Source organism: Grampus griseus (genome assembly GCF_964374135.1).
Source record: "Grampus griseus genome assembly, chromosome: 1".
Classification (NCBI taxonomy): Eukaryota; Metazoa; Chordata; class Mammalia; order Artiodactyla; family Delphinidae; genus Grampus; species Grampus griseus.
The window spans coordinates 40,801,961-40,824,424 of NC_139017.1; the positions used below are offsets into that span (position 1 = coordinate 40,801,961).

Consider the following 22,464-nt stretch of genomic DNA (forward strand, 5'->3'; position numbering starts at 1 on the left):
TCTTGGAATGCAGATGAGATCGCTGGAGCTCTAGTAGCCATCAGGTGACCTTGAGAGGGAAAACTTTACTGAGGATATCAGAGCAAAAAGCAGGAAGCCTGACTTCCAGAGGACTTTGTTGGAGCTGTCATGCTGTTTACATGAGATAAGCCTCGTAAGCTGTTTAAGCCACTGTAGTCAGGTGTCTTTCTTGTAGACAAATGAAATTCCCCCTATACCTCACAATGAGTCCCTAATGGAAATTATATGCTCACTCCTTTCTCTGAACTTCCAGCAGACTTGGTACCTTACTTTCCATGTTTACCAAATAGTACCTGGCATTATTGTACTACATGTTTAATCTCCCTAGTTTGTCATGATTCCCAAAGAATACAAGCCATTCTACCTGAAATATACGTTTTTGAATGAAGTTAATATTGATCCTTTTATCAAGTGTAAACCTATAATTTTACTGTACTTGTTGATTGTATCCATTGTGCCATTACCTGGTCCCTTTGGGTCCTAAACATGGAGATAATAAGACATCATCTCAGTCACCATGGGGAAGAGAACTTGAAGATGCTTGTTTATGTTAATCTCCTAATTACAAAGCAAATTATAGTGTCCTGTGGTAGTTTTGGGTTTTGTGATCAGCATTCTTTCTCACCCTTCTTTTTCGGTTACCCGCTTCTTTTTTGTGTGAGGTGGGAGGACCTCCTCTCACTACCACATGGCCTGATGGGGCTGTGAATCACAGTGAGTGCCCAACCCTTAACCTTATCCATCATCTCCCATGCAGAAGGGCAGACACACTGCCCTGGTTAGCCCGATCCAAGGACCACATCCCCCTGCTCACGGTGACCAATCAGAATCTTTTCGAGAATTTTCCAGACTGGAGATGAGGGTTGCTCTCTCCCTTGGATTGAAAGATGTATATATACAGATGGGAACCCAGGCCTGTTGGCCACTGTCTTCTGAGCTGCAGCAAGACAAGGGCCAAAACCCAAGAGTAGCTAAGGCTACACGGCTTCATAGACAACCCACGAAGGCGGGGAAGGGGGTGCAATGTTAAGTTAGCGTCCTCAAAGCCAGGCCCTGCTGCCTGCCTTTATTTCTGCAGGCTACCACAGGGTCCTGCCACACATGGGAGACACACTGCATTTCTTTTTATGGTTAAGCTGGTTTGAGTTGAGTTTCTGTCACTTGCAAGTAATAAAGCTCTGATCATCAAAATTAAACTGCTGAATTCAGCATGCCTGCAAGTCTTTAAGAACAGGGTTGAGGCTGCTTATCTTGGGTGTTTTGGGTCTTCTTTGCTTGAAGGCAGGGTGCTGGACCAACTGACATCTTCAGCTCCAACCCTGAGAGTGTTGCCAGAAAAGGACAACACTCAGTGTGCCTGGACTCAGTGTGCCTGGGCCCATTTTACAGCTGGAGGTGTGAAGACATCAGAAAGCTCGACAGTGACGTGTAAAGCAAGAATATGCAAAAGTTCCTTGAACTCTCCATGTTCCTCCAAGGGTAGCGTAAACCCCTCGCTGCCATATTCCCATGAGTGTTAGAACCTTCAGCAGACACCTGGATGCCCATCTTCATCCTCCCCTCGGCTGCACCCCTCCCCTCTTCACAAGGGGCTCTCCTTGAACAGATTCCAGATCTTAAACTTGATCTCTCTCTGACCCAGTCCTGGTATCTTGGCATAAAACAAGCCAGAAGTGAAGGTTATACACAAAAGGGGGAAAAGCTTTTAAAACAATTTACCATCTGTCAGTCATTTGGGTGCAAGTCTCACACACACAGCCCCAAGCATGTACACACACACACACATACACGGGGCACTCGTGCACTCAGGTACACGGACACACTGTACAGGGCAATCCACTGCCATTCACAACCAAAGCCTGCCCTGTAATAAACACACCGAGGAAAGCTTTTTCTCTGCCAAGAGTCACAGCAGCAGCAGAGACCAGAGAAGAAAAGGCCCTCTCCATCCTGGATCTGTATGTCCTTCTAAGCTGGGGGTGTCTTGATGTGTGTGGCTATGTGAGTAGTAAGACCAACCACAGAGATTAATCTCAACCACGAAGCAGCTTACTAGTGTGTGGTGCTGTGCTACACCCCTCACCACCAGCCCCAGGAGCCCCGGGGGAGGGGGCCGGCACAGCAGACCCGGCCAGGCTTTTGTGGACTCCAGCCTGAATCCTGGCTGGCTCACCCTCTCCTTAACTTGCCCTTAACCACAAATGGAGCCAACCTCCATGTGGCCTGTCCGAACACAGGCTAAATAATCCAAAGTGCAAGCCCAACGACTATAACTAGGTGCCACTTTCTTTGGTGCCCATGGCTTAAATAAGCCAGACCAGGGGTGGCCCTGGTGGGAGCTTTGGTTGACAAGGAGCCAGAGGCCTGCCTTCTAGCCCTGGCCCAGCCCCCTACTGGCTGTCAGACCTTGGGTGCATCCCCTGACTGCTCCAGGTGTGATGTTTCACCCAAAAAAGAAAAGGTCTGGGTGAATCCATCTCTGAGAGGTTTTCCAGTTCCAATATTTTGTGATTCTGCAATCCACAGAACCATCCCCAGTTTGCCAGTCGTTCCAACTTCCTTCTCCTTTCTCCCCCCAACCCCGCTCCTTCCCAGTGCATCTAGGGAGGCCCAGAAACCAGCAGGACTGTGCATTGGGCTGAGGGCTCTGGAGAAACCTGGCAAAAGGAGATTCAGCAGGTGTAGAGCTCTCAGGAACCAGCAAGGAAAGGCATTCATCTCCAACAAGGGCTCCATGCAGGCACAGGGGCTCAGCTTTTGGGCACTGGTCCCTAAGAATCACCTGGGAAAGTTATTTAAATATGTGTATCCCTGGAGCCCACTGGGACTGAGACCAAAGAATCTTCATTTTCTTTTTTTTCTTTTTTTCTTTTTTTTTTTGCGGTACGCGGGCCTCTCACTGTTGTGGCCTCTCCTGTTGCGGAGCACAGGCTCCGGACGCGCAGGCTCAGTGGCCATGGCTCACAGGCCCAGCCGCTCCGCGGCATGTGGGATCCTCCCAGACCGGGGCACCAACCCGTGTCCCCTGCATCAGCAGACGGACTCTCAACCACTGCGCCACCAGGGAAGCCCCCATTTTCTTTTTTTAAAATTTATTTATCTTTATTGAAGTATAGTTGATTTAAAATGTTATGTTAGTTTCAGGTGTACAGCAAAGTGATTCTGTATATATATTCTTTTTTGGATTCTTTTCCCATATAGGATATTACAGAATATTGAGTAGAGTTCCCTGTGCTATACAGTAAGTCCTTGTTGTTTATCTATTTTATATATATATATATATATATATATATATATATATATATAAAGTACTGTGTATATGTTACTCCCATTCCTAACTTATCCCTCCCCCTAGCCTTTCCCCTTTAGTAACCATAAGTTTGTTTTCTGTCTGTGAGTCTGTTTCTGTTTTGTAAATAAGTTCATTTGTATCATTTTTTTAGATTCCACATGGAAGTGATATCATATGATGTTTCCCTTTCTCTGTCTGATTTACTTCACTTAGTATGATAATCACGCTGCTGCAAATGGCATTATTTCATTCTTTTCTATGGTTGATGGTCCATTGTGGAATCTTCATTTTAAACAGTTACCCCTGGTGAGCCTGACGCAGGTGGTCCACAGATGAGAAACGCTGGAGGGAACCGCCGGTCCCGGCCCTGCTTCCTGCCTATCCCTGTCCTGTTGCCCACAGCAGCCCTGGTGACCACAGGAAGAGCTGTCAAGAGCCACAGGCACAGAAAACCGTCAAGGTGCCATGCCTAGGTCCCAGAGTCAAGATGTCACGGGTCGCAGATGGACGCAGAGAGCAGCTCCATTCCTAAAGACTAGTGCTGGGCACATCTGCCGCAGCCAGGCTCTGAGTCCATATATAGGGAGCTCCTGAAAGCAGGCCACCCCAGATGGAGTTCACGATCCAGGTGAGCAGCTCCTGGCACAGTGATGGAGCGGGAGAAGGAAGCAGACATGATCATGGTGCCATCTGAGGGAACATTTTACCTGGGCCACTGAAATGGACAAATAACCTTCAAAAGCTCCTTTAGACCCTGAGGACACATGACGCTAGATGAATCAGTCTGTGTTAATAAAATAGGAAACTGAAAACATCCAGAGTATCTACAGAGCTACAGTATCTCTGACAGAACATAGAGAGTTAGAGTAGCCTGTATAACTCCCAGAGCACCTTGCCTGCATCACCCTTATTGTGGATTAATTGCTAGCTGTCTGATTCTCCACTGGACCACCAACTCTGTTGCAGCTCTGTCCCCAGCTCCTGGCCCACTGTCCCATACATAATAAGGACTGACCTGTATAAAGTATTTAGTGTGTGCAGGCCCCATTCTAAACCCTTCACTCATGTTGTCTCTTTAATTCTCATTACAACCTTATGGAGATAGGTACCATCATAATGCCTATTTTACATATGGGGCAACTGAGGCCAAAGATGGTTGAATAACTCGTCCAGGGTCACACAGCTAGTAAGTGGCAGAGCCAGGAATGGACCCAGATGGCTCAACTCTCAGGGTCTCTGCTTTTAACTATTAAGCCATGCTGGCACTTAGCAAGTGCTCAATAAAATATTTATTGGTTTGAAAACACTCCCGAAGTGTTTTCAGTGAGTTTAACTGAGAATTATGTAGACATCACCCAATATATGAAAACAAAAAAGTTGAGCCAAGTACAAAATAAGCTAATATCCTGTGTTTTCTGCAAGAGACAAGCTTAATTAGAGTTTAGGTAATTAAAGCTTTCATGGTTTCTAAAAAAAATACAATACATTCATTTATGCAAATCTACTCTGGAGCATAATTTTTGAAAAATACTATGTAACTCGCTTCTCACAGAAAATGACTTAAGAGTCTCCCTGAGAAGTGAGCGTCTCGGGATGTGGCTGTTGCCCGTGCCTGTGTTAGTCTGTAGACCCCTATTCTAGAGCCGGTGGTTCCAACCAATCACCCCAGCTCCCAGCACTGCGAGAGGCAGGCTGTTCCTCGGGAAGGGGCTGGCGTGGCAAGAAGGGGTCCTGCCAGCTGGTCCTGGAAATGATGCCCACCTGTACGTTCTACCCAGCCTTCTCCTACCAGCCCTATTGGCCACAACTTCCAAACTTGCTTCTCTCTCCAAGATCGTCCTTGCTGTTCATTTCAGCTGGAGGTAACTCATCAGAATTAAAATATCGACCGGGGGAGGAAAAGACAAGGCGATTTTTCCCAGGCCGGTTCAGGTGAGCGGTTGTGAGGTTTCCAAGAGTTCATGCACGTGAAAGGATTCTAATTCCTGAGCCCCACAGAAGTGCAGGGGATTGCTATTATCACCACCTACCAGCAATCAGACACCGAGGTGGATAACAGTGGCAAGGTTATTGGGCAGTCCGTGTCAGGTGAAGTTAGGAACTTATATGTAATCACTATTGATCCTTCCAACCAGCAACTGAGGTAGGTCCTATTAGCCTCTGTTTTATAGATGAAGAAACTGAGACTCAGAAAGTTCATCAACAGGCCCAAGATAGGGCTTCCCTGGTGGTGCAGTGGTTGAGAGTCCGCCTGCCGATGCAGGGAACATGGGTTCGTGCCCCGGTCCGGGAAGATCCCACATGCCGTGGAGCAGCTGGGCCCGTGAGCCATAGCCGCTGAGCCTGCGCGTCCGGAGCCTGTCCTCCGCAACGGGAGAGGCTACAACAGTGAGAAGCCCGCGTACCAAAAGAAAAAAAAAAAAAAAAATCAAGTAATCAGCTCAATAGATGCAGAAAAAGCATTTGAAAAAAAATCAATAATCCTTCACGATAAAAATGCCCAGAAAACTAAGAATAGAAGTGAACTTCTTAAAATTGACAAAGGGCAATTCTGAAATAAAACTACAGCTAACAACATACTTTATGGTGAAAGATTGAATGATTTCCCCTGAGACAGGGAACAATGAAAAGATAACTGCTCTTAACCCATCTATTAAATGAGCAGGAGTGTGTGTGTGTGTGTGATGGTGATAAAATTCACCACTGTAATTTCAGAGTGTACAATTCAGTGGCATTCAGTGCATTCACAATACTGTGTAACCATCACCACTATGTAGTTCCAGAATTTCTCATCACCACAAAAGGAAACCCTGTGCTCCCCATTCTCTGCTCCCTCCAGCCCTAGGCAACCACTAATCTAATATCTGTCTCTATGGATTTGCCTCTTCTGGCTATTTCCTATAAATAGAATCATACAATATGTGGCCTCTTTCACTGAGTATAATGTTTTCAAAGTTCACCCATGTGGGGACATATATCGGTACTTCATTCCTTTTGATGGCCGAACAATATTCCACTGTATGGAGAGACCACATTTTGCTTATCCAGTCATGTGTTGAGGGACAGGTGTGTGTATTTTAACAGAAAGATGGCCTTTATCCTCAAGGAATGAATCTCTATGGTGGGATTTCAAGCATAACATCAAACTGGAGATAAGAGAGTTGGCAGCAAGGGCCTTTCTCAGAACTTTCAAGTCACAATTCAGAAATCACTTGTTCTGGGACTAGCTCTGTGGGAGTGGCAATGAGGCGGGATGTCTAATGGTACATGCTCCCCACAGGTGTCAAGGCTTCCAAACCACTTCTGCCTGGTAGGGAGGTTACTACAGGACGGCATCTGGCAGGCTCTTGGAATCAAAGCTTACATCTCAGGCTACTCACCCTCCATTTCACTGGGGGAGGACATGTCATAAGAATAACTAGGTTTCCACACACAGGCTGTTTGCACAAGCATAAAGGAAGGGAGGATCTGAGTGCTCCCCTGGATAATTTAATCCCCACGTCAACCCAACTGCTGTCTTGGGTTCTCTCCATAACATATATACACACAAAAAATTAATTACGCAACTTCTAATAATGCACCAAATAGGTCTTCTTAAAGGCAGTTAAATCAGTCCAGTTTGAAAACGTCTGGCTGGGCCAAGCTTTCTTTGTGAGGCTAAGTACTGTAGTGGTTCAGAACAAAGGCTTTAGAATCAGGTAGACCTACATTCAAATAGTGCCTCTGCTACCATTAGCTCTGGGAATTTAAACAGGAGATACAACCTCAATTTCTTCACCTATAAACTGGGAACAGTAGTTAACAGTACCAAACTCAGTGCATTCTTACCACCATATCTGAAGAATGCAGCATGGTGCCTAGGAGAAGCAATTTTTAATGTGATTATTAAAAATCACCGTCGTCAACGTTTACTGAGATTTTATGAGAGGACAGACTAAGGATCGCAACTGCCAACTCTACGTTATTCGATACAATTAAACCATGAGCTTAAATGGTTCAAATTTATCCCATCATCTTACATTCCTATAGATTTCATCCAGTAGCTGAATTTGGGGGAGGAAAAGAAAAAGGACCCACACAAAACTTTCCCAGTTGAAGACATTTTTATTTCGGTACGCACCTGAGTCCCTGGCAGGATGGGCCTGTCCTCCGCGGGAGGACATGTCCTCCCCCTCCTTTGGGAGAGGATGGGGGCCCTGCCCTGAGGGGGAAGCTGGGGGATGAGGCAAAGGGCTGTGTGACAGTGATAGGTCACAAAGGGCACCAGAGGATAAACAGGCTGTGCCAGGGGGTTAGGCTGAGAAAGTGGTCACTTCTCTCACTAGGACTGAAGTTCACCACAGCCTCTTGGGGAGATAAAAACCCAGAAGCAGAAGTGAGGGGAGGCAGAGGGGGAGCCTACCATACCTCTCTACACACTTGAAGAGATTCAGCCTGGGGTTCAGGCGCCCTACAGCGTCCCCGCTGTGATTATCTGTGCCCCTACCCACGCCCCTGCCTCTGGGAGACCCTGAGGCAAAGGTGGGGCCTGTGGGGCGGGCTTGGAAGAACTGCCATAGGGCCGCCTGTGTGTGACGTACGAGCCGCAGCTCGCTCTTCTGCCAGTGAGGCCGAGGGAGGGAAGAGCCAGGGGCCCACCTTAACCGCGCTGCCTGTCGTGATCAAAGGCAGCCATGAGTGGGGACTCTCTGCTCCCGTATCACATGGCCCAGAGCAGCACCGGGGTGGGCCTGTTCAACACCACCATGGGGAAGCTGCAGCAGCAACTGCGCAAGGGCGAATACCACATATTCAAGGACGCACCGGTATTCGAGAGCGACTTTATCCAGATCACGAAGAGGGGAGACCTGATTGACGTGCACAACTGTGTCTGCACGGTGACCGTGGGCATCACATCCAGCAGCCCCGTCCTCCCACTCCCAGACACCATGCTGCTGGCCCGATGGGCCACCGGCTGTGAAGAGCACGCTGAGCACAGCCAGGCCGCCAAGGGCAAGAGCCACGAGGCTGCAAAGACCTTAGAGCTCACCAGGCTCCTTCCCTTGACGCTCGTGAGCATCTCCACTCACAATCGCGAGAAACAACAGCTGCGCGTGAAGTTTGCCATTGGCCGCTCCTGGTACCTGCAGCTGTGTGCCCCTCTGGACGCGCAGGAAGACCTCTTCACCTCTTGGGAAGAGCTGATTTACCTCCTGCGACCACCAGTGGAGGGTCTCAGCTGCACCTACGCCGTTCCAGCCTGGGACATGATCGGCCTGCCTGTGTTCGAGGAGGAGGACGATGGCAGGAGCCCAGCAGTGGAGGATTTCCAAGGAAAGTGGGATCAGGACCACGTGAGCATCTGCAGCCTCCACTCGTGCTCTGAGCTGGCCGGGGCCACGTCCGCATGTTTTGCTGGTGGGGAGGGGATCCAACTGGACTCCCACAAGCCCGATACCATGCCCGATGTGGCCACTGCAAAAGCAAAACCTACAGTGCTTGACAAAGCGTCAGCATCGCGGGCAACGACAAAGGTGGAGACAGCAGCGGTGGCAGGAGGCACCGCAGCAGGTGCTTTGAGCGTGGCAGTGATCAAGTCTCCTGCCCCTGAAGAGCAGAGCACGGCCACAGCAGCCACAGCCAGCAACGGTCCAGGAGGAAGCAAAACCAGCATAGCCACTGGGGGCACTGCCAGAACATCCCTGAGGAGCAGGAAAACGGTGCTGCGAACAATTCAGGGTATGCTTGGCAGGTGCCGCGAGCTCTTCAGGGTATGCTTCCAGCACGTCCACCAGCCTCTCCCCAGAGGCCGGCGTGACTGTGGTCGGAGCAGAACCCACCGGCAAGACTGCTGAAGGAAGAGCCGACGAGGAGGACAAGGGGACCCTCATCTCAACCTTGCCACAGGAAGGCAAAGTGAGTGAACAGGATGGCAGCTCACAGAGGGTGTCCCAGGCCCGCAAGGGAAGAAGGGAGAGAAGGGAGCACTGGGGAGAGGACAGAGCTCTTACGAGCCCCTCGCTCTGCAGTTCAGTGGAAAGCCACCACAAGGCAGCGGGGAACAAGACCATCCAGAAAGCAGCTGGCCCGTGCTCAGGCGGCCGCAGAGCCACTAGAGATGACCAAAAGGACAAAGGCCACGGCAGCCCGGGGGGCAGCGAGCAGGGCACTGCTCACAAAGGCATCAGCCGTGCTCCCATCACCAACGAGTCCAGGACCTCGCACAAATCGGGCAGGAGCTTATCTACAGCGAGTTCAGGTCCCACCACCGAGAGACTCAGCAGGATCAGCTCTTTCTTCAGGAACGTCAGAGCCAGTCTCACTACAAAGACAGTGGCCTCCTCACGCGATAAATATGTGAGCATCCTGGCGAAGCCAGTGGAAGGGACCCGAATGGAGGCCGTCGTAGAGACAGCAGAGAGTGGCCAGGGGCTGGAGATCACTGGAGGTGTGACATCTGACACCATGGAGCCAGTGACCGCTGAAGCCCATCAATAGGACCTACAGCTGGGAGCTGCAAAGGGGACCAGGGCTCAGGGAAATACCCCTGGAGAGCCCATTTCAGCTTCCTCACTGCAATTTCAATAAAAAAACAAACCATCTGAGAATGCATGCAGTGTTTTGTCTGAATTTCTAGGTCCCAAAGCCCAGCCGTAGCCTCACAGTGGATTCTGTGATGTCAGCTGTGCCACAGTCTGACACCCAGTGTCCAGTCAAGGGCAGCCCCACCTCACACACATGCTCTGCGCCAACAGCAGTGCTGCATCTGGACTCCACTCCTTTCTGGCTTTGCCCCCCAGGGCCATGGCTCAAAGTCAGACTATGGTCTGGGAAGCTCTCCTTCACTATCCCCCTATGCTTTTTATAAACGCTTATTCCCCAGGAAGGTCTGTAAACAAAGCAAGAACAGGATCATGTCCCCTCGGGCTATTCAGTGGACAGAAATAAGTATTAGCTAGCAATCAGAACCGCAAGCACTCTCATCTAGACTTAGCCGTTCCCTGCCCAGGTATTAGCTCGCAATCAGAACAGCAAGTATTAGCTAGTGTGCCATCGTAAGCATACCACTCGATGACATTTCACAAGATAAGCAACCCCACGAAACTAGCACCTGGCGAAGAATCAGAACATCACTGCAACTCTGGAAGTGCCCCCTTGCAGTCACTCAAGGGTAACCACCACCCTAGCTTCCAACACCATAGATGAATGTTGTTTGCTTTTCAACTTTACATACTGGAATCACGTAGTATGTACTCTTTGACTCTGGTTTCTTTCCCTTAACATTATATTTATGAGGTTTGTGCATGACTTCCCTGGCGATCGTCCATTTATTTTCACTGCTATACAGTATTCCAGTGTGTGATGATACTACAACTTATTTTGTTATTGATTTAAGTTATTATCAGTTTTGGGCTATTAAAAATAGTGCTATTATGAACATTTATATACAGATCTGTTGGTAAAAATATACATAAACTTCTGTTCGGCATATACATAGGAATGGAATTGAATATATGCATATGCTCAGCTTCTGATTATACTGCCAAGCTATTTTCCCTCCAAAATGACTATGCAAATAATAATTCCCACCAGGAATGTATTAAAGTTCTGGTTGTTCCACATCCTTGCCAACATTTGATACTGTTTAGCTCTTTCCATTTAGCCATTCAGGTGGGATATAGTGACTTTTCTCCCTTTTTCATGATAAAAATATACTGAAAAATATATAATTGGGCTTCCCTGGTGGCGCAGTGGTTGAGAGTCCGCCTGCCGATGCAGGGGACACGGATTCGTGCCCCGGTCCGGGAAGATCCCACATGCCACGGAGCGGCTGGGCCCGTGAGCCATGGCCGCTGAGCCTGCGCATCTGGAGCCTGTGCTCCGCAACGGGAGAGGCCACAACAGTGAGAGGCCTGTGTACCGCAAAAAAAAAACCATTCCAACTCTTTAATTAATTCAGCTGTCCTTTCCTGGGTCTTCTCCAGCTCCATTATGTCATTCTTAAGAAGCAATAGCCAATATGGCACAGGATTTTCCAGGTGTCCACTTTTGGGAAATCTGATTTCTAACTCTCAGAGGCAGCTCTCTCTCAATCTCTCTCTCTTTCTCTTTCTCTCTCTCTCACGCGCGTGCGCGCGCGCGCGCGCGTACACACACACACACACACACACACACTCAGCCACATCTGCCGCAGAAGTGTCCATCCTATTTAGCAGGACCCCTACCTGCTCTCTTGTTGATAAAAGAGAATGCTCTACTCGCACCCAGATCAAAATATCACACTACCATCTAGCTGCACGTGCATATGATGAAAAGAAAGAGCAAGGTCAGTTCTGATTGCAAAGCTGTAAAACTGATCTCTGATTTATTTTCCATCCACACGTGATCCTAGAGATACAGGACTTTAATTAAGGAGAGAGGAAGAGAGAGAGAGAAAACACAAAGGAGAAAAACTATGAGCCATAACCATCGCCAAGCTTGCTGCAAGGGAACAGACTCCAGGATCAAGGTTTAGCCAGGCAGAAGGAAGCAACATGCCATCCCATAACTTTTGCTGGAGGTCTAAGTCCACACCTCCCAAGCTGCCCAGTTCTCAAACCTGTGGGGACTTCTGAGAGTACTCAGACCACCCAGAGTTCCTCCAGGAGTCGGGTGAGGATTTGAGGAAGGGTGGGTAGAGAGCCACAGCCCTCAACACGTAAACAGTCTAACAACCAACCTAAATGTTTATATTTCCCATGATGAGATCCTCTGTCTTTGGGGAGAGAAATGTTAATAATACCATGTTTTATCATGCGCTCATGGCCCTGTCAAGTTTGATCGTTACTGCCAGGTCCCGCAGCACAGCTGACTCTAAGCAACTTTACTATAAGGGACAAAAGGCCTGTTTTCCAATTTTATTTCTGAAATATTCAAATACACCAAAGCAAACTGTTTTGTTTCCCATGTGGTCTGTGTTTTTGTGTTTGAGGAGGTTTTCAGGTTTTACAAATTTTAGTTCAAATAAGAAGTGACTGCAGGGGACTTCCCTGGCAGTCCAGTGGTTAGGACTCCGTGCTTTCCCTGCCGAGGGCCCAGGTTCGATCCCTGGTCCGGGAACTAAGTTCCTGCAAGCTGTGCAGTGCGGCCAAAAAGCAAAAAGTGACTGTAAATTCTCTGAGAGAGTCCCCTTCTGCTCTTTGGGACCTATTTGCCGATCTATGATTGGCCCTAAGAGTCTGATGACCCTTAGCACTGACTGCAGGCTGAGTTCGGCCTGCTGAAACTATTGTAAGCCAGAAAAGTACAGAAACCTGGGGAAACTTTTCCCTGGGGCAGGGAAAGCGGGCTTGTCACATAAGCACCTTGACAATAAGCTCAGGTATCATAGGGTCTACAACCACCCTACTTCCCTTTGCTGCCCCGGATCAGCCCAGTAGTGATGTGTTACCCTCCTCCACGTCAGTCCTGGTGGTGACCAGTGGCACAGGGGATGGACAAGAGGGTTAGAGGGAAAATACATCCACAAGACCTGCATATAGTTAATAAAAATGTATAAATTTTAAAAATAGGTACTTAGCCTTTCCTAAGCTAATAGGACATGTGTTAGAAAAGAGTAATGAGGACAACAGGATAGTTGCCAAAGAAAACCAAAGCCATCTTTAACCCTAATTTGAGAAGGAGACCCTAAGAATGAAGACTAGTGTGTGCTGGTGTTACTTCTTTTTTCTCACAGCCCTTCAACAAATTCAGTCACCCATTCACTCATTCATTCAATTCAAGGAGCACTTATTAGGCACTTATCTGTGCCAAACATTGTGCTGAGAGCTTTACAGACATTATCTCATTTCATCCTTTCACAAACCTGCCCAATAGGATTTGTTGTTATACAGAGGAGGGAGAGAAGCAAGGACATATGGCTTTTCATTCTACCCAGAAGAACTACAGAGCCACTTAGAAGAGCTATAGTCTGTTCTTGCTACATCAGTTAGGAATACTTCAGCTGCAAGTTGCAGACAAACCTACTCCAAATGCCTTGAACAATACGGGAATTTATTATTTCTCACAGCAGAGCATCCAAAGACAGGGTGCGCTCAGGATGGGGGGATTCAGCACCTTAATAGTGCCAAGTCCTATGTTCTTTACATCTTTTACCTGCCATCCTGCGTGTCAGCATCATCCTCAAGATGACAGAAAAACGGCTGCCATATTCAGATAGTTTTTCTTTTAAGGGCAAGGACAATGTCTGTAGAAGCACCTTTGGAAGAATTCTTTCATGTCTCCTAGGCCAGAATCAGGTCACATGCCCTTTCCAAATCCCATCACCTGCAAGGCGAACAAAAACAACCATGAAGGGGCTTCCCTGGTGGCGCAGTGGTTGAGAGTCCGCCTTGCCGATGCAGGGGACACGGGTTCGTGCCCCGGTCCGGGAAGATCCCACATGCCGCGGAGCGGCTGGGCCCGTGAGCCATGGCCGCTGAGCCTGTGCGTCCGGAGCCTGTGCTCTGCAGCGGGAGAGGCCGCAACAGTGAGAGGCCCGCGTACCTCAAAACAAAAAGAACAACCATGAAGATGAAGAAGAAGAGGAAGAGTTAGATGGAGGGTGTTTATTATCACACCCCTCGGTGTTATTTTCATCTGGTGCAAGTAGTTTCCAGAGTGATAGCTGGAAACATCAGTGAAATCATCTGGGATGCTTTAGAAAACGTCAGTCTCTGGGGCTTTTCCTCAGAATCTCTGGAGTCCAGAAATGTATATATTTTTAAAATTTATTTTATTCAAGTACAGTTGATTTACCATGTGTTAATTTCTGCTGTACAGCAAAGTGATTCAGCTACACATATATACATTCTTTTTCATATTCTTTTCCATTATGGTTTATCACAGGATATTGAATGTAGTTCACTGTCCTATACAGTAGGACCCTGTTGCTTATACATTCTACATACAATAGATGGCACCTGCTAATCCCAAACGCCCAATCCATCCCTCCCCCACCCCCACCCCCTTGGCAACTATAAGTCTGTTCTCTATATTTGTGAGTCTATTTTGTAGATAAGCTCACTAGTGTCATATTTTCGATTCCACACATAAGTGATACCATATGGTATTTGTCTTTCTCTGTCTGACTTACTTCACTTAGTATGATAATCTCTAGGTCCACCCATGTTTCTGCAAGTGGCATTATTTCGTTCTTTTCTATGGCTGAATAATATTCCATTGTCTATATGTACCACATCTTCTTTATCCATTCATCTGTTGATGGACATTTAGGTTGTTTCCATGTCTTGGCTATTGTAAATAGAGCTGTTATGAACATAGGGGTGCGTGTATCTTTTTGAATTAGAGTTTTGTCTAGATACATGCCCAGGAATGGGATTGCTGGATCATATGGCAACTCTATTTTTAGTTTTTTGAGGAACCTCCATACTGTTTTCCATAGTGGCTGCTGCACCACCTTACATTCCCACCAAGAGTGTAGGAGGGTCCCCTTTTCTCCACACCCTCTCTAGCTTTTATTATTTGTACACTTTTTAATGATGGCCATTCTGACTGGTGTGAGATGATAGTTTTGAATTGCACAGAAATGTAACAAGCCCCCCGGTTGATTCTCACGTTCAGTGACTTTGAGAATATTAAAATACATCCTCAGACCCTATAAGAGATGACGCAGGTACTTAGTGTGGTCCACTAGCCCTTCCGGAGCTGCCCCTGTCCCCGTTCCTCACTCCAGCTACACTGAACTCCCAGAATATGCCAATCCCATTCTCACCTCAGGGCCTTTGCCTTTATGTTCCTGGGCAGGTTGAATAACAGCTGCCCAAAAGATGTCCATATTCTATCCTCATAACCTGTGACTATGTTATAGGACTTGGCAGTCTTGATTAAGTTACATTTACCTTTGTTTCTTTCCCATTTCCTACCCACTACAGAATTGATCAAGTTTTCTTTACTCCTTTATTTTTCCTCTGCTGATTTGAAAGCTAGACTTTTATTTTTATTATCCTAATTACCTGTACCTTTTAATATACATACATAACTACATATTTTCCTAATTCTAAAGCTGTTCATTGTCTCTCATCTCTTCCAAAATAAAGCAACTATCTCCTGAGAACCGATAACCTTCATTTTTCTTGTTGCACCCTTTGTTAAACAGGAAAAAAAGTTTTTACAATAATTAATCTTATTACCAAGAGATACGAATTTCACTTTTCACCAGCTTTTTGGCATCCACTTCCTTCCCTCTGGGATCACTTTTCTTCTCTTTATGTATACCCTTTATTAATCTATACTGGAAAGGTCTTAGAGGGCTAATTCTTTTGGTTTTTGTATTAGTGAAAAGGTCTATGTATCATCTTGAATCTTAAATATTAGTGGGGCTTTTGGCTATGGAATCTGGGTTAATGCCTTTTATCACTCAACACTTGAAGATATTATTCTTTTGTTTATATTTATTGTTAGTTATGAGAAATTCATAATGACTGTATTTGTCATTCTTGACCTCCACTACTGATAACAAAGGACTCTAGGTAATTCATATTCATTCCAAATTTCCTGTAAGAAGTTTCTAGGTCAGCTCTGCCCCATGTATCTCTCATCCTCCTGGGACTGGCAAACTAACCTGGACACGTCCTTTTCATGAGAATGAAAGAAGCACAGGAGCACATATATGTTTGTAAAATCATGCTCTGTACATATGTATGCACACAGAGCTTTCATGTAAAGAGTGTCATACCATACATACTATATCGTCCAACTTTTTTCCACTTAAAGAGTATAATAGGCATTATGCTATGTCAGTACACATAGATTCTACTTTATATGGTTAAAAAAAAAGCTTAAGCAAATGAGCTTAAATAAAAGAAGAGCAAAACTCTTATACCTTCACAACATTCCGTTCATTACTCAGAGATAACCAATTCTATTTTCTGTTTTTCCAATCATTTCCATCATAATCCTTATACTTCTGTGTCACGACTTATGAACTTGATGGTATCAACTGACTCTCCTCTGTCAAATACGATAAAATTTAACTCTATAATACTACCTCTTACCTCACCAGTATTCCCAGAATTTTATTGGCTGTATTTTTCATGGTTCTGCTGGTTACCTTTATAATGATGAATATCCAGTATTAAGTTGTCTGTGCATTATCTACAGGTTAATTATAAAAAATTAAACACCAGTAAATAGGAGCTCTACTGCTGACTATAGCAGATTAGCTTATAAGAGATCAGCCCTCCTGCCAGGAATAACTAAAAAGTTGGGTTTAAAACAATACATTTGCTAAATGCAGTGTGAGATCCTAGATTGAATCCAGTAATTTTTTTAAAGATATTAGTGGAGAAATTGATGAAATCAAAACAAAGTCTGCAATTTTGTTAATAGTAATGTACCAATGTTAACTTCTTAGTTTTAGCAAGTGTACCATGGTGATGTAAGATGTTACATGTTACATGAGGAGAAGCTAGGTCAGAGATACATGGAAACTCTCTACTATACTATTTTTGCAACTTTACTGCAAGTCTAAAATTATTTCACAATAAAATATTTATTAAAAGAAAAAAAAAACATTTGAAGGCACTGGAAAGCAGGAAGATTTCGGAGGGCCAGCATATCAAAGAGAAGTACAGAAGGAAGTCAGCTCTCCATGTAGTTTTCAGCCTCAAGGCATCTGCCAATTCTTAGAGCTGCAGATAAGAGGCCAAGAAGCAGAGTGTCAGAGAAGCAGCAGTGAACGTGAGAACCCCAACCCTGAGAGGCTAAACAGAATTCTAGGTACCCTCACGTGGCTAGAAGAATAAAAATTGGAATTTAGGGCCCATCAAGATAGAGGATCCCTGGAAAACATCCCAGTCATGCCCTAGAAGGGAAATTCCCTAGAAATAAAGGCAAACCAAAATAAACCATTCTTTCCCAAGACCGAAGCCCAGCTCTGAATAAACTTAATCCTAGTCTAGATTCAGGTGCACTGTCTGCCATCTCTGGAAACATCATCCACAGATCCCCTGTACAATTTTTATTTCACAACATCCATAGTTCAATCAAAAATAGTTGGTATAATAACAGGCAAGACTAAATGCCCGAAAGAGGAAAAAACACACAATAAAAACAGATCCATCAAGAGAATGAGAAGACAAGCCACAGACGGGGAGAAAATATTTGCAAAAGACATATCAGATAAATAACTGTTATCTAAAATATACAAAGAGCTCTTAAAACTCAACAATAAGAAAACAAACAACCCAATTAAAAGATGGGCCAAAGACCTTAACAGATACCTCACCAAAGAAGATGCACAGATGGCAAATAAACATAGGAAAAGATGCTCTGTTTCTATGTCATCAGGGAAATGCAAACTAAAACAACAGTGAGACATTACACACCTACTAGACATTACAACCTCTACACACCTATTAGAATGGCTAAAATCCAAAACACTGACAACACCAAATGCTGACAAGGATGTAAACAACAGCAACTCTCATTCATTGCCCATGGGAATGTAAATTGGTACAGCTACTTTGCAAGACAAGTTTGATGGTTTCTTAGAAAACTAAACATACTTTTACCATACTTTTTACCATCTGGCAATTGCACCCTCAGTATTTATCCAAAGGACCTGAAAATTTAGGCCCACAGAATAGCCTACACGCAGGTGTTAATAGGAGCTTTATTCACAATCACCAAAACTTGGAAGTAATTTAGGATGTCCTTCAGTAGGTGAATGGATAAATACTGTGGTACATCATACAATGGAATATTATTCAGGGCTAAAATGAAATGAGCTATCAAACATGAAAAGACATGGAGGAATCTTAAATGCATATTACTAAGTGAAGGAAGCCAGTCTGAAAAGGCCACTTACTGTAGGATTCCAACTATATGATATCATGGAAAAGGCAAAACTAAGACTGCCAGCCAGTGAAACTCTTCTGTATGAAACTATAATGGTTGATACATGTTACTACACATTTGTCAAAACCCATAAAATGAACACCAAGAATAAACCCCACTGTAAACTATGGACTTTTGGTGATGATGACATGTATATGCTAGTTCATTGAAAGTAAAAACATACCACTCTAGTACCAGATGTTGATGGCGGGGGAGTCCGTGGGTATTTGGGGGAAAAGGGTACATGGGAACTCTCTGTACTTTCCACTCAAACTTTCTGTGAACCTAAAACTGCTCTAAAAAATAAAATCTATAAAAAATAAACTAAACATACCCAAAGGAAATCCAAATATTGCAGTTATCAGATAAGAGCTTTGAAATAACTATGATTAATAACGTTCAAGAAAATAGAAGAAAAGATCGATAATTTCATCAAACTGAGAGAGTAATTGGGACAAATTTAGGATGCTGTGGTGTTTTGTTTCTTGATCTGGGTAATAATATTCATCAAATTATACCCTTTGATTTGTGAATCTGGATTATACCTCAATAAAATAATTTATTCTTGAAATATAAGCAGTATTCATAATATTAAGTTATATAATTATTCACTACAGAACCAAAGAACGTGATTGAACTCAAAAGAAAATGACCGACCCTTTGTCACTAAACTTGTGTAATTTGAAGAAAAATATACTAAAAGTCAGGATCAAAAAGCATTGGCATTTTCCTAGTCCATTCAACTATTTAACAAATAATGAGTGCTTACTGTGTGCTAAGCACTTTACTAGGTGCAGGAAATAGAACAGTGACCGTAATAGACAAAATTCTCTGCCCTCATGGAGCTTACATTCTATTGGGGGTATAAAAAACAAAAACAAAACAAAAAACAAATAAGATATTTATAAGATATAATAAGATTATAAGGAGTATTAAAAGATGCTAAGTTGAATGAAATCCACTTTTTTTTCTTAAAAGCATTCTTCTTGGAGTTATCTGACATCCAGTTCTAACTTTATCTGATTGGTTTTTTGGCCTGCAGTCCAGCTGTCAGACTGGGATTTCTTTCTTTCTTTTTGTCCCATCTTTATTAGAGTATAATTGCTTTACAATGGTGTGTTAGTTTCTGCTGTATCACAAAGTGAAGCAGCTATACGTATACACATAACCCCATATCCCCTCCCTCTTGTGTCTCCCTCCCACGCTCCCTATCCCACCCCTCTAGGTGGTCACAAAGCACCGAGCTGATCTCCCTGTGCTATGTGGCTGCTTCCCACTAGCTATCTATTTTACATTTGGTAGTCTATATATGTCAATGCTACTCTCTCACTTCCCAGCTTACCCTTCCCCCTCCCCGTGTCCTTAAGTCCATTCTCTACATCTGCATCTTTATTCCTTTTGAATACGCTCTGCGTATTGGATTCTGTGTTTTCCCCCTTCTTCAATTCTTTTCTTATTTTGTTGGATTACATACTCAGATTTTTTGTTTGTTTTTGTTTTGCCTTGTTTTGTTTGCTTTGTGTTTATTTTGTTTTGTTTGTGTGGGAGATAAAATTTCTGAATCCTTTCATCTCTGAAAAGTGTCCTAACACCTCACACTTGAACGATAGTTTGGCGGGTACTAGAAATCTAGGTTCAAAATCACTTTCCCTTAGGAGTTGAAAGGTATTGCTCAATTCTCTTCTAGTAAACAGTGCTGCTGACGAGAATCATATGGAAATCTGATTATTTTTCCTCAATTGGTAATCTGTTTTTTCCCCTCCATATCCTTTTAGAATCTGCTCTTTTTCCCTATGTCCTGAAATCTAATGAACAGAGAGCTAGATGTGGATATATTTTATTCATCTGTTTGATAGCTAACGGGCTCTTTTAATTTTTTAAAATAGGCTATCTTTCCTGAACTTTGGAAAATTTGATTATCTCCTTTTCTTCATTTCTCTGGTATCTCTTTCTGGAACTTTAATTACATGGGATTATATCTCTTAGTTTGACCTTTTCAGTCTCTTAACTTTTCATTTGTATCTTACATCTTTTCACTCTGTAAAGAAATTTTTTTTCAGTGTTAACTTCCAGGACTTTTATTAAAATGCTTATTTCAGTATTTTAATTTTTAATTCCAAAAATTCTTTCTTGTTCTTTCTCTCTTTTTTAAAGCAGCAGTTATTTTACAAATACAATATTGTCTTGAAGTCCTCTGAGGATACCAACTAAAAATAATTTAAGTCCTCTTCTTTTCTCTATATTATCTGTTTCCTCTGAGATTAGCTCTATTTGTTGGTTCTTCTCTTTTGCACTTTACATTTTTTCCCCTTAATGTCTAGAGATCACCTAGTGTATATTACACTAAATAAAGATCTTATTTATAATTATGAATGAAGTTTGACTAATGTAAGTAGATGGTACAACTTTCCTCTGATATTGTATGTGTCTTTCCCACTATGGCTCTCCTCTGGATGAGAAGACTGACTACAAGCTGTGAATATAGCGGAAGGCTGGCAACTGACTGTGTTAGGGGCCATGGGTGGGAGCACGGAAACAGGCTGGTTTCCAATCCCTGCCAAATTAAGAAAGAGCTGAGGTACCAAGAGCCGCACGAAGAAACTTTTCCCATTCCAGATGGGACATTCATGTTTCTTTAAAGAACAAGCCTCTATGTATCAAACACTAACTGCTCTTTATCACTCCAAGGGAGAAGATTTGCTTTTCTTTAAAATGTTAAAAAACAGTTCATATCTAAATTTGGTCAATAAGTGAGATGATGAAACTTTCCCAGTAAAAAATGATGGGCAATTTCCAAGAAATCAATAGATTGTGACAGGAGGAGATGGTACCAGTCGGACTTTAGGTAATGGGAGTGACGTCGGATCAAGTGTGTGCCTTCCCTTTTGAAGCCTTTGAAGGAGCAGCATTCATCCGATGGATCACATGCAATCAGACTCACCCCTCACATCTACACCCCACACGAGCAGGAAAGACCACCTGGTGCGAAATCGACTGAGTTGCAAATAATGAAAGATAGTGGGAAATGGAGAGCATGGGAGAGACTCAGACTTGCCAAGAGGAGGGCCAAACAGAAATGAACACTTGCTGACCTTTGGGGTAAGAGACAAACTTCGCTAGGATAGAGTATGTACAATGTACTGGCTATTGGTGCTGTCTCACGTAATACTTACAATAGCCCCATGCAGTAGGTGTGATGACTGCCACCATCTTGCGTTTGAAGAGAAAAGTATATCATAGAGGCAAAGAATTCAGGCTGCAGAGCCAAGTGTTGAGAATCAGATCCAGGCTACTCCACTTCCTAGCCAGTGGCCCAGACAAGTGACTTAACATCTCTGTGCCTCACGTTTCTCACCCATAAGATGAAGACAATTAGAGCATGTACCTTGTGGGATTGTTACGAAGATAAATTAATATTCATAAAATAGTGCCTTACAACAGTGCCTACAACATAGTCACTGGTCAGTAAATGCTAGTGTTTTTATTATTACTGGGGAGCTAAGTAATTTGCTAGTGGTAGAGCCAAGATGTTAACCCCGGATATCTCAGACTCCTCGATCCACGCTCTTACCCACCACTCTATGTGGCCGCTCTCAAGCGGTACAGCAAATGCCTCCAAGGCGAGATACCAGGATGCCCAGAATTGCTCCTGACCCAAACATTTCGCTAACAATCTGTTAACTGGGCATCCTACAGGTCAGTAGCTGAAGGCTTTGTTTCCTGTTAAAATATAAATATATCCCCTCATCCTCTGGCCCTCCCAAAACTTTCATTCATCGGTCAGTCACACTGGAGTGTGAATGAGCTCCAGATTCTCTCATGAAAGCAGCTCTTAACTGGAAGGCTGGTGTAGGTAGCTTGATGAGTATCGGAGGGCCCTGAAGACAAAGGGGACAAGCTGAAGGAGCAAAAGGCACAGAGAGCTTCAAAGGCAAACTTCAACTAATCACTTAGGATAGCATTTGACAGTTTTATATTTTCCCTTCATCGTTGCCCTGAAAGACAGGGATTCCTATCATTCCTATCTAATATAAGGAGGAAACTGAGGTTCAGAGACACTAAGCGACTTCCCTGAGGTGATTCAAACTGACAAAGGGCAAGACCCGAACTGGAGTCCAGATCTTCCCAGGCCACACCTTGATTCTGGCCATGGTCCTGGCTCACCCCTCTCCAGCCACTGCACGGTCTGGCTCTGGTTTATTCCTGCCCACAGCCACTCAGATGGAGTCAGGCAGTGCCAACAAGCCCTCGTGTCCCACATTTCTGTCCATTCACTGGCAGCTTCTGCAGCAGGC

General features: G+C 44.4%; 1 protein-coding gene across 1 annotated transcript; it reads left to right on the forward strand.

The window, feature by feature from the left end:
* Positions 1-7,986: 7,986 nt before the first annotated feature.
* On the forward strand, positions 7,987-9,790 carry LOC309821564 (Golgi-associated RAB2 interactor protein 4-like; the record flags this gene model as incomplete). Its single annotated transcript, XM_082652965.1, has 2 exons — positions 7,987-9,031; positions 9,063-9,790. The coding sequence occupies 2 exons, from the start codon at positions 7,987-7,989 to the stop codon at positions 9,788-9,790; spliced, it is 1,773 nt and encodes a 590-aa protein (XP_082509091.1).
* Positions 9,791-22,464: the final 12,674 nt, after the last annotated feature.